The sequence below is a fragment of the Sinocyclocheilus anshuiensis genome, unplaced genomic scaffold, assembly GCF_001515605.1.
Source record: "Sinocyclocheilus anshuiensis isolate Anshui unplaced genomic scaffold, SAMN03320099.WGS_v1.1 scaffold1024, whole genome shotgun sequence".
Taxonomy (NCBI): Eukaryota; Metazoa; Chordata; class Actinopteri; order Cypriniformes; family Cyprinidae; genus Sinocyclocheilus; species Sinocyclocheilus anshuiensis.
Window position 1 is genome coordinate 1704511 of NW_015552843.1, and position 12524 is coordinate 1717034.

The 12524-nt window shown below is 36.3% G+C and overlaps 2 protein-coding genes across 2 annotated transcripts in view; one reads left to right on the top strand and one right to left on the bottom strand.

The window, feature by feature from the left end:
- Positions 1–59: 59 nt before the first annotated feature.
- cfap276 (cilia and flagella associated protein 276) lies at positions 60–2006 on the bottom strand. The gene is made up of 5 exons (XM_016459901.1): positions 1828–2006; positions 1593–1709; positions 1325–1440; positions 803–915; positions 60–710 (listed from the first exon to the last, which is right to left on the bottom strand). Exons 1-5 carry the CDS (start codon positions 1903–1905, stop codon positions 640–642), a joined length of 495 nt encoding a protein of 164 aa, XP_016315387.1. The 5' UTR covers positions 1906–2006; the 3' UTR covers positions 60–639.
- Positions 2007–2563: 557 nt separating this feature from the next.
- Positions 2564–12524, top strand: part of LOC107668108 (UPF0577 protein KIAA1324-like) — a 13092-nt gene continuing 3131 nt past the window's right edge. The window contains exons 1-18 of the mRNA XM_016459900.1: positions 2564–2862; positions 5108–5228; positions 5384–5564; positions 5836–5983; positions 6216–6296; positions 6671–6776; positions 6872–7021; positions 7676–7764; positions 7867–8044; positions 8234–8362; positions 8534–8624; positions 8774–8879; positions 9391–9525; positions 9644–9907; positions 10885–11058; positions 11178–11328; positions 11420–11513; positions 11648–11749. Of these exons, the coding sequence (XP_016315386.1) occupies positions 2755–2862; positions 5108–5228; positions 5384–5564; positions 5836–5983; positions 6216–6296; positions 6671–6776; positions 6872–7021; positions 7676–7764; positions 7867–8044; positions 8234–8362; positions 8534–8624; positions 8774–8879; positions 9391–9525; positions 9644–9907; positions 10885–11058; positions 11178–11328; positions 11420–11513; positions 11648–11749 (2408 nt within the window). The 5' untranslated portion in view covers positions 2564–2754. The remainder of the gene's footprint in view (positions 2863–5107; positions 5229–5383; positions 5565–5835; positions 5984–6215; positions 6297–6670; positions 6777–6871; positions 7022–7675; positions 7765–7866; positions 8045–8233; positions 8363–8533; positions 8625–8773; positions 8880–9390; positions 9526–9643; positions 9908–10884; positions 11059–11177; positions 11329–11419; positions 11514–11647; positions 11750–12524) is intronic.

Below are 12524 nucleotides of genomic sequence, written 5' to 3' on the forward strand. Positions count from 1 at the left end.
AACGCTTCCCATGATTCCAAAGTGCTACTTATTGACGTCAACCAGGATGTGAGGTCATTGAGTGAATGTGTTCGCGTGTGTGTGGAGCGAGTATGATAGTGGTTGTTTGTGTGCTTGAATGTTTGTGTTTTGTTAGAGTGTGTGTGTGTGTGTAAGTGAATGAGATCATTTAAAAAAAAATCTACACCGTGATCTTATTTGATCTGGTCCGAGTTGTTGCCCTGCTCGGATACAGAGATGATAATAACCGACTCGGGAGCTTCTGTAGCGATGATCGTGAGGCTTTTCACAAAACTCTGGGCATTCACAGTTGAAACTGTGGTAAGAAATGATGAATCGATCAGATATACTAGAACAGGCAGGGTGCTGGATCTCGGTCCAGTATGCTCTGCTTGTTCACTGAGTATAACGGCGATTCTGATCTCACCATTACTTCTAACAGTGAGCGAGTCCTTGAAGTGAGTGAGCATCACAATTTTATTGTATTCATTTAAAGAAGAGACCACACCGGCATATCTACGGTTCTTTTATTCTCTTTTTTCAAGCCCTTATACGTGGTATTGCTGATACCCATTGTTTATCAACCAACTTGTGGGAGTACGGGTAACCCATCTTAACTTGTATATCATATGTATTGTGTTACGTAGAGTAAAAGCCGCCATCATGCTTACGAGAGTAACCTCGGTTTGTAGAGGCGGTGTGATGAGACTCTGTAAATAAATTAAAAAAACACCGTGGTTAAATTCTGTAGCGTTTTTTTTTTTAAGAATCACTTTCTTATGGGTTGAGTATTAAATCTCACCTATGGACCCTTTAATACTGTATATAGAAGCCTTCTGGGTGTCGACCCACACTCTCATTCCTTTGTTTTCAGTCTCACACATTGATTCTTCTAGTTCTTTGTTTTTCAGTGTCCTGTGTGGGGAAAAAATTCATCAAAATGGCTGCGAGTTTTAGCCTTACCGAGCCTTCAAACTAAATAACACGCTGCTGTTTGGGTGTCTTTTTTTATTTTATTGAAATACCAATAAAAAAAGTAAAGTTTTAATCAATGGATATCATTGTTAATATAAAAATATATGAAGAGTTTATTTGCAAGAACAGATAACTCAGTTTTTCAAAATGTTCAAAAATCATGTTTTTATCCTGCATTCCAATTAATATCAATCAAAATGCAGTTGGGTTATTTTGATTAAATAACTAAAAAATACAGCTAACTAACACAATAAAACATAACGCAATAAAAAAAACATGATTTATGAAAATTAATACAAACGGAGTTAAACTCTTCATATATTCAATATAAATTATTTCGAGGCCTTACCCATTATCCAATGCAACAGTTTCCTTCTGCGTCACGGTTTGATTTTTGTTTTGAAACAATCCTAGATGATGATCGTATGTGGATTTCAGATGAATGTCCAGACTGTTCTTTGGTGCCTTGTGACAACATTTTAGCAGTCAGTACATTTCAAAAACACAAAGCTTTAAATCAGAACATGTTTGGATTTACTTTAGGTTGCCTATGGTAATTTTGAAGTGGTAGTAAGCAAATTCAAATCTTCCTTCGAGGTAAGGCTACATCAACTCACTGTAGTGTCATAATGAAAGACATTTCGGCGAGAGCTAGCCTGTGTTGTCGAGTTATGGAGTCTCCTCCAGGGTTCGTCATTTTGTGCGAGGTGGGTTGGCTTCTCATATGCCAGTTTCTGATCAAGCAAGGTAAAAAGTGAGAAATATGTAAACACAAATGTAGGCTATAATCAAAAAGCATACGAACTAGATGTGTAAATAGAAAAGTGTGGCCAATTATAAAGTTCGAATTACCTGAATTTCCTCACTCCCTGTAAATGTATAATCGTTCTCATATCGCGGAAATGGAAAAGGATCTCGTTCTTGTGGCATATTTTCCACAATATATCCAAATGAGTCTGGTGGAATGTAACAGATCGATGGTTTGAGATCTTGTGACTTTTTTTGTTGTCCCTCCTACCGTTGCCTAGAGACCAATTGGTGAGCGTCAGGTTTGCCGCGCCACACAGCTCGAGACGTAAATATACTAACTAACCTTACAGACAAGTGCATTTTAGTGTCAACTTTTCTATTAACAGTTGATTAGGTGGCTGTTAACCGCGTTGTTTTTAGAACAGCCAAAAAAAGCTTTTTAGTTTCCCCAGACTTTGCTGCTAAAATGTGTTTTTTTTCCCCAAATGTAGACCTCATATCATTACTATAATGTTTGTTATTCAGCCGCGTTATTGGTGCTTAATGTAATTTTTTTGTTATCTTTACGAAAATTAATGTCTTGACATGCAGTGTTGCCAACTGCTTTCAATTGAAAGTAGCTAAAACTGGTAGATAAATGTCATTAGATGACATCATAATGGCAAATTCACTGATCTATATAAAGATGAATATAGATCAGTGGGCAAGATGAGAACTTAGATAAGGTTTGTCCAAGAAGTTACAATATCTGTCCCTAAACTTTGGAAAAAAAAGTATCAAAAGGGGTGGGGAATTCGCTAAATCTAGCTACAAAATTGCTAAATTGGCAACACTGTGACATGTATCTATACAAGAGAGACACGTTTGCAGTTGGAATTCCATCCCAAAGAGACTGGCCAATAGGAGAGCTGAGCGCGTTACACGCTTAGTATGTGCAAACAGTGTCTGGATAAAAGCCCAGCAATATTTACAGCACGGCTGTTACTGTCACACGCCTTTCCTGAATGAACGTATCTTTTGGAAACAGAAATGTATTCAAGCCATGTGCTTTTCAATGCTGGAACGCAAAGCGTTTCTGTTATTTTTCTGCTTCACTTACTTTTAACGGGGGCAACGGAATTACCCAGCTGCAAAGAGGTAGGTGCTACTTTACTGTGCATTATACAGGTTCTCTGAGACTGTAACCTGAGATACTACAACAGTCTTTTAAAATAACGTAATTTCAAGTAGTTTGAACTATTTATTATATGCTGTTTATTTCTGACAGCTGCTAGAACTACATAATGCACTGAAATTATTGGCCGACAGACTATACTGGCTGAACACACATTAACAGAATAACACATCTGTGAGCTAGTACTGCTGCTGATGGAATATTGATCATTATAAACACTCAACATTATCCTGGAGGACTAGGCCAGCACATTCTATAAAAATATATATCATGTAAGGTCCGTTAATAGTAACAGAAAACATAATTTCTCCCTATTGGTTACATGCTGAGAAAATTGTATTGTACACATCATCATACACAGTGAAGCCGCCACTTTACAAATAAGAAACCATACAAAATTTAATCCAGGAACAAAAAAAAAAAAAAAAAGAAGCCTGACAGCTCATATCAGTTAATAAAGCAAATAAGGGATGTGGGCTGGATGTTTTCTTAGTTAATAAAAAGCTCACATGCATAATCGGTATTAGCTTTCAGTAAACTTGTTTCCTTTCTGCTGTATGTATGTTTTAGCTCTCTGTCTTCTTTTCCCTCAAGAAAATAATTGTTTGAATAAGAGTGAACATAATCATGGAAATGGGTGACACACTTACTTTATCATGTCTAGATAAGCTTGTCCGTTGGCCCTAGAGAGCTGTGTGAAAGGGGCATCTGCTGTTATGATCAGCTGACAAACGGCTGCATTGTTGTTGGTGTACCTGAACTGATATACCTGTCTATAATAATAATAATAATAATATACTTTTAAAACATTTTTATTGTTGCAAATATAACTGAAAATAGACCAAGTGAAAATTGCCACTGACCTTGTGGAAAAAAAATTAAAATAAAATAAATCTTGTTTTCTGTGGGGGTAAGAGATTCATCAGCTAATCTGACCCCTAAGAGACACCATAGAAACAAATGTCAGTCTGGTCTGTTGCCTTGGTTTCTCGGTTTCATCATATATATATGGATGTGGGGATTATTATGTGGACTGCTTGCTCAGAACAACTTTCTTCTTTCTTTCGTTCTTTCTTTCTTTCTTTCTTTCTTTCTTTCTTTCTTTCTCACTAAACGTTACTAATGTTGCTGCACTAACACAAAGCACTTAGGAAGCACGGCCACTCGTCACATTGAGGTCTTGTTAACTATTAATCTTGTTTCATTCCACATGGGTCATTCTGATTTGCTCTGTGAATGTGACGTGTCTGCTGTTACCTCAGGTGCCATTCTGTCAGTTTAATATAGGTTCTTGTTTCTTGCCATCTGCTTGTTCTTTGGGGGAGTTAGCTGTCAACATATACGAACCACTTTAGTTTGAGTCTAAATAATTGTGTCATTTAAACCACACCTTTAAGCATTTAAGCATCTTGTTACAGATTATTATGTCCTTAGTTAAATTAGGATAAACTGATAAACAGGATGTTTGGAGATGTTAATGTTATATATAGTCAAGATTTTATTTTATCGGGCTCTCCTGCCATGGTGAGTAAATAATACCTGCTAAAGACTGTTTGTTTAGACAAGGATTCGAAACTTCCTTGAAGCTGATCTCCAGTGGGTGGATCCGCCTATTGTGCAAATATTTATCTGACACAGTATTTTAAAAGGAGATATAATCCAGAGGAACATTATAAACAAGATGTTGGTAACTACAATTTTATATTATGTCTGTGAAGCACAAAATGACAAGTTGTGCATCTCAGCTATCAACTAGTGAACATTACTTAAAAGCACTCAGAGACAGACTTTGGACCACTGCAGTTTTAATATTGCTGTAATATAGTATTGTAATGAAAACTTTTTTCTTAGCAGAAGCTTTATGATAGTATAAATTACATAATATAAAATAATTCCAACTCAAATCAACATTTAATTTCCTTGTATTTATTTATTTATTTATTTATTTATTTGGCAAGTAGCTACCTAACACTCCACGTCAGCTTGTTTTTTTTTTCTACATTAATTGGATAACTATGCAATATAATTTTCTTACTTAAACACTAAATTAATCATTACTGAATAAGGTTTATGTGGTTGATATCTCCAATTATGCCAACAAATGTATTACCCTGCACAAAACTCCATTTTGCAGTGGTCCTTTTGTCTTGTTTTCAAAATGAATGACATTTCAATGCAGCTGTTTTTGTATGTTTCATTATTTTGCAGTCTGATTATCATTTTGAGTACACAGACTGTGACGTTTTGGGCTCTCGATGGAGAGTAGCGATACCCAACAAGCCTGAGACCTGCACTGGCCTTCCTGATCCAGTCAAAGGCACCCATTGCAGTGAGTAACTACAACACACACACACACACACACACACACCGACCGCCACTACTAGATAACGGTCTCTAGCATGCTATGTTACCAGGTGAAGGGTTTTCAAAGCTAGAAAGGCATTAAGATACTTTAATCTTTGTTGTTTATTTCTCTTTTGTCAGCATTTAGCTGTAATGAAGGCGAATTTCTGGACATGAGGACTCAAGAGTGTCAGAAATGCGTTTCAGGGACCTATTCTCTTGGGACGGGTGTTGCTTTCGACGAGTGGGACACTTTGCCCACTGGCTTTGTCAGCCATGGCATCAGTATGAACTTAGGAGACACTCACACAAATTGCTCCAAGTGAGTGACTCATATATGTATGAAAAAAATAAGAGCTACAGAATTTCAGGACATGCAAACAGCTGCTAGTGCTTAAAATTCAAGATCCAGTGGATGGCTGAGCCATTCAACATTCACTTAACAGTAATTGCATGCACAGAATGTTTATGCAAAAGTGCTTGACGAGTCAGGACCTTGAATTTGTTGGAATTAAAATGAAACTGAAGAATGGACATTTGTGGAAATTTGCTTTAATTGGGACCCATTGCATGTGTCTCTTGCATCTGTGCAGCTCAACATGGATCCCAAAAGGTGATTATATTGCGTCTAACACAGATGAGTGCACTTCAACTCTTTCATATGCTGTGAGTCTAAAGAAGCCTGGATCTGTGTCCTTCCAATACTTCTATCCAGACAACCACATGTTTTTTGAGTTTTATGTAAGTATTGTGGCTATATTTTTTATATATGTTTCCCCAAATATATACATATACAGAATTTAAAAAATGATGGTTAGTTAAATTGAATTTGTATTAAGTGCATTTTTATGTTTAATATATAAATAACATATAATAGGCAATATAAAATGAATAAATTGAGTTTTATAACAACCACAAATGTGACAATGTTAGATACTGCATGATATGGGATATGATATGCATGTGCTAACAGGTTCAGAATGACCAGTGTCAGTCTACAGACTCTCAGCGTCGCTGGATGAAGATATCAGAAAGTGATTGGGATTACCGTTATGTAAGTGTGTGTGTGTGTGTGTGTGTGTGTGTGTGTGTGTGTGTGGTCCTGGTAAACCCTACATTATGGGGATAAAATGTCTCATCAAATCCTTGTCCTTGTGGGGACATTTTTTGGTCCCCATGAGGAAACAAGCTTATAAATCATACAAAATTAAGTTTTTGAATATCTAAAAATACACAAAGTTATCTGTAAGGGGTAGGTTTAGGTGAAGGGTTGGTGTAGGGCAATAGTAAATACAGTTTGTACAGTATAAAAACCATTACGCCAATGGAATGTCCCCATAAAACATGGAAACCCAACATTGTGTGTGTTTTGAGAGAATACGTAGAAGCCTCAGGCCACAAAACCTTTTCTTCTTGCTGTCTAACCAGGTGCAGCTGAGTAGTGGTAACAATGTCTTGTACTGGAGAACAACAGGTTTCTCTCTGGCCGCTAACACTGCCAAATCAGTTCTACTGAAGAATATTGCCATCTCAGGTATTTATCCATCACAATTCATTGTGCACTACCTTAAAAAAGATTGCTTGAAAAAAAAGATGGACTTAGTAAATAACAATCGACCTTTTCTTCAGGTGTCTCGTATACATCTGAGTGTTTTCATTGTAAGCCAGGTACCTATAGTGATAAACCAGGGGCTGCCCGCTGTGTGCCATGCCCTGCTAATTCGTATTCTAATAAGGGAGCCACTGCGTGCCAACCCTGTGAGGCGGACAAATATTCAGGTGTGTGTCTCAGCATTTTTAAAGCGATGTTCATGTTAATTCAGGTCAGTCATCAGCTGCTATTGTTATCATTTCACATTCATTATTGCTCATAGTTGTGTTATTTTTTCCTCTGTACTTAGACAAGTATATGAATGTTTACAGGATGTTTTGTGTAAGTGGAACATTGGAGTACTTACAACATATTTGTACTCCTTATGCAGGGTGCATAAATGATCCTGAAGTCTTTCAATTAAAAGAAGAAAAATATATATATAAACATTACATTAATTGTACTAATTAAAATAATCCTATAAAAACATGAAAAGATATTGAATTGTTGATATAATTATTGGATGATTTTGTGGTTAAACTAACAAATATATCAGTCATATACTAGAAAATCATGATGCATGTAAGCGTAGTTATTTTAAATGACTGGTGGTCACCCAACAAATGCCTTGTAAAGGTCTTTAAACGTTATATCTGCATAGATGTGATCAAGCATTTAAATGCAAGCTCATGAACTAGTAAATGTTCATGTAAATGACCTGCACTCACCAGTGCATGTATTCTATGGGATTTGCCTACTGTGTTTTATCACTTTATCTAAATGAGTGTGTGTTTTTCCTAATGCCACGGGCATTTTCCTCTGTCCTGTGTGTGTTACCCCAGGACTTGGATCTGGAATCTGTCTACAGCGACTGCCCTGCACAACGACTGATTACTTCTATACTCACACACCATGTGATTCCAGTGGTCAGGTACCACAAAAAATCCAACAAATCTAGAGATTTTATTTATTTTATTTTATTGATGTAACATTTCCAGATGACAACTGACTGTTTATATATATATATATTTAGACACAACTGATGTATAAATGGATCGAGCCTAAGATCTGCAGTGAGAGTGTGGAGGGGGCAGTGCAGCTTCCGGCTTCAGGGGAGATGATGGCCTGCCCTCCATGCAATCCAGGATTCTTCTCCAACAACACCTCCATCTGTGAACCCTGCCCACATGGCTTCTATTCAAATGGCACAGGTAGAGAGAGACAGCCAACAGCCAACAATTAACGATTTCACTCACCTATGACAGCATATGCATCTTTGTTCTATCTCTAGATGGCAACACTACATGTGTATATAACACTAAATGTATGCTTTAGTACATTGTTGTAGTGCATCAATAACTTAACTCACTATTATAAACAATCATGTTACATGTGTTTAGAATGCTCAGAGTGTCCTGCTGGAATGGAACCAGTCGTGGGTTTTGAATATAAATGGTGGAACAAAATGCCCAACAATATGAGGAGTCCAGTCTTCAGCTCAGAATACAGAAGCGTGGAGAGGAGCACAGGTAGGCCTAAATATCCCCTCACTAGCTCTCCACACAATTTGATGCAAATTTGATATTATTTTATAATTTAATATAAAATTTTAAGTGAGCCATTGATTAGGGCTGAAGTTTTTGTAGACAGAGTCATTCTGTCATAGATGTTTGTGAGTTATTGGGGTTTTGTTGTAACAGGCTGGGAGGTTGCAGGCGAGTACATCTACACCACACCAAGCAATCAGGACTCTGACTACATGATGCTGACACTCACAGTACCTGGATACAGGTGAGCACATGCATATGATAACGAATAGCAACCGAATTGTATTAAAGATCTCAATATCTCATTATGAAGACAACATTAACGCTAATACAAGAGACATAAACATGGGCTAATATAATTCACTCAATATATTTTGTTTTTTCTTTTTCCAGCCTGCCTCATTCCCTGCGTGAAGACAATGAGAGAGTTCAGCTTTCCAGAATAACATTTGTGTTTGAAACAAAGTGTACAGCTGATTGTAAACTGTATTTCATGGCAGTGAGTTTGACTGTATTTTATACCATTGTATATATGACATTTACAATTACAGCTTGAAGAACATTTTTGAAGTGTCTTGTGTTCACCAAGACTACATTTATTTGATCAAAATACAGTAAAATTAGTAACATTGTGAAATATTATTATAATTTAAAATAATTTATATTGTATTTATATTATATTCTAATATGCTTGTTTGGTGCTTAAGAAACCGTTTTTATTATCAATATCGAAAACAGTCTGTGCTGGTTAATATTTTTGTGGAATATGTTTGAATAGAATGTTCAAAAGAACAGCATTTATTTTAAATAGAAACCTTTTGTAACATTATAAATGTCTTTACTGTCACTTTTGATCAATGTAATGCATCATTAATGAATAAAAGTATTCTTCTTCTTTTTTTAATCTTACTTACCCCAAAATTTTAAATGGTACAATTATTATAATTTCTTAATTCCTTAATTTGCAGAGTATTATTAATTATCTAAGATTTGTCTGTATCTCTTTGCAGGGGCAAAATGAATGGAGTAATATTGTGGAGAGTTGGTCTGGCACTATAGGGAAGCAGTCCTACTCTTATCTTATTAAAAGCAATAACACTGTTAGCTTCACCTGGGGTTTTCAGCGCACTGGGCTCTTCAGTATGGTAAGATTAAACTACAATCTTTTACTTTTCCGTTTTGTTTTTACTTTTTTTTTTTACTGTTAAGTAACAGAGAATTTAAACTCTTTTGATGAGCTGTGGCTGTGTGTCTGTCTTACAGAAAAATGAATACAGCTCTGACTATGCTAAGATCTACTCTGTTCGCCTCACTAATGTGATTGGGGGTGTGGCGTCAGAATGTCATCAGTGTGCTCTGGCTGCCGTTGACTCTGAGTCTGCCTGCGTCCCCTGCCCTCCAGGACACTACATGCTGAACGGCACAGGAATGTGTAAAAGCTGTCCATCAAATACCATCATCAGGCCCGAGCAGCCAATCGGAAAGCAAGCCTGCATACCTTGCGGAACCAATACTTACAGTAATGAAGTAAGCATTATTTATTTAAACAAAAGAAGTACAACTTTCAAAACTCGTCTCTAGACCATGTGCTCTTTTCCATAACACAAACGCCTGCTGTGTGAATGGCCCCTGTTCTTTGAGCTCACTGCAGTTTTAAAGACAGTTTTTAAATGTCAGGCAGGCATTGATATAGCTAGCTTTTGAACAGTACCTGTTCCGGCCAGTAGGTGGGACTGTTGTCAGTCCACGGGTTTCAGTAAACATGATTGATGAACTAATAATAAAAGTGTTCAGCAGTCTTGAGAACTTATGTATAACTTCTGTGCTAAATACATTGTGCACAGTTTACAATGTGACCTTGTAAATGTATAGTTTTGGGGAAATTAAAAAAATAAATAGCAATAAATTCATCTTGAATGCATTGGTATAGACTATATGATCATTCATATATATATTTTTAAACTTATTTGAGAATTAATTAGGGTGCTAAGCCCTTAGAATAAATAATCATGATAAGAAATAATAATTTTGCAATGCACTTAATGCATAAATAGTCAAACAAATAAGACATTGGTTGCCAAATCTTTTAGACCTTGTGTTTTAATGATTGTTAAATATCCCTAGCATAATTATATCATTGCAATGCATATTATTCATGCACTGTAATTTTTGCTGCTTGTATAAAAATCCTAGTCATATATAAGAATTTCTGTCATAAAATGAAAATTGAATTCCCTCATGCATACTTGGTAAAGTGAAATGATTAATACATTTTCAAAATTATTATTACATTACAAAATAACTTAGTATATATCAATGATTTACAATATATTAAAATAAAGAATATTATTATTTTTAATAATGATTACATTAGTATATTTTATTATTGTGTATGCATATTGTTAGTCACTTTCTTTATATTGATTTTCACAAATCATGCACTTTCCAACTATTTTATATATCTATTCACTTCTGTTAAATATGTTTGTCCTCTCTGTTCACAGGGCCGTTCTGCGTGCATGAGTGACTGTACTTTAGCACTGCATCATAAAGGAGAGATGCTGAATTATGATTTCTCACCGCTGGCAAATGTCACTGGCTTCCAGAGCAGCCCACGCTTCACCAGTAAAGGGCTGCAGTATGTCCACCATTTCAGTGTGGCGCTGTGTGGGACAGAAGTAAGAGAATAAATTAGACCAGATTCAGTTTTTATGAATGTCTAAAGTGTAAAGTATGCAGTGATGTCTGAGTTATAAGCTCAGAATGAAACATTCAAGTGTGTCTTTCTCTCATTTAGAACAGGGCTCTTGCATCCTGTGTGGAAAATGTAACTGAAAGCAAGAGGAATGTAAAAGGCTACATCTGTCAGTCTACCATAGTGCCTTCTGAGGTCAGGGGTCAGAGTGTTGTGTCCTCTCAGCCCTTCAGTATTGCAGATACTTTAATCGGTGAGTACTACCATGGCTTTGAAATCTCTATCAAACAAACCTATCCCACTGGGTCCTGTGGATTAATCAGATGCCAACTTTTTATACTCAGGAGTGACAACTGACTTCAAATTTGATGACATCTCGTCATTGGATGGCAACTTTCCTGTTGAATCAGAGCTGCCTGATGTCATATTCTATTACAGGTGAGTGTACTTGCTTGCAATGATCTGTGTTAAGTTTATTCTAATGTTAAGTTAATTCTAATCATGTTCACAAACAATTTTTGTTGACCTCAACAGACTGATCTGTAATGTTCTTCCCATTATGGTGTCAACAGATCTAGAGAAATGACACAAGCATGTAAAAATGGAAGATCAGCCTCCATTAGGCTCCGATGTGATCCCACTGTAACACTGAAGAACCATGTTTCCCTACCAAGGTATAACATGAAAATAGCTTTTCCTTTTGGGTAGGGCTGCACCGTTAATCAACACAACACCAAAATTGCTTAGTGTGATTATCAAATCACAAAGGCTGTGATTTAATTAAAGGGATAGTTTACATTTACATTTACATTTAGTCATTTTGCAGACGCTTTTATCCAAAGCGACTTACAATTTGGGGATACATAAAGCGATTCTTCTTAAAGAGGCAAACAGATACAGGAAGTGCTTGTAATACCAAGTTTCTAGACATTGTTCAAATAAGTACAAGCTAGAAAGAGAAGGAATAAATAAAGAGAGAGATTTTTTTTTTTTTTTTTTAAATAGTTCACCCAAAAATGTCATTAATTACTCACCCTCATGTCGTTTCAAACCCGTAAGACCTTTGTTCATCTTCGGAACACAAATGAAGATATTTTGGATGGAATCTGAGAGCTGTCTGACCCTGCGTAGACAGCAACGCTGTCTCCAAAATGCTATTCTCCAAAATGGCGCTAGGGTGATGCGGAGACAAATTGTTGAATAAAGTCATTATTTTTTTTTCTTTTGCACACAAAAAGTATTCTCGTAGATTCGTAAAATTACGGTTGAACCCCTGATGTCACATGGATTATTTTAGAGATCTCCTTGCTACGTTTCTGTCTGGGAACATTTCAGTTGCGTTGCAGTTTATGCAGAGTCAGACAGCTCTCAGATTCAATCAAAAATATCTTCATTTGTGTTCCGAAGATGAACAAAGGTCTTACGGGTTTGAAACGACATGAGGGTGAG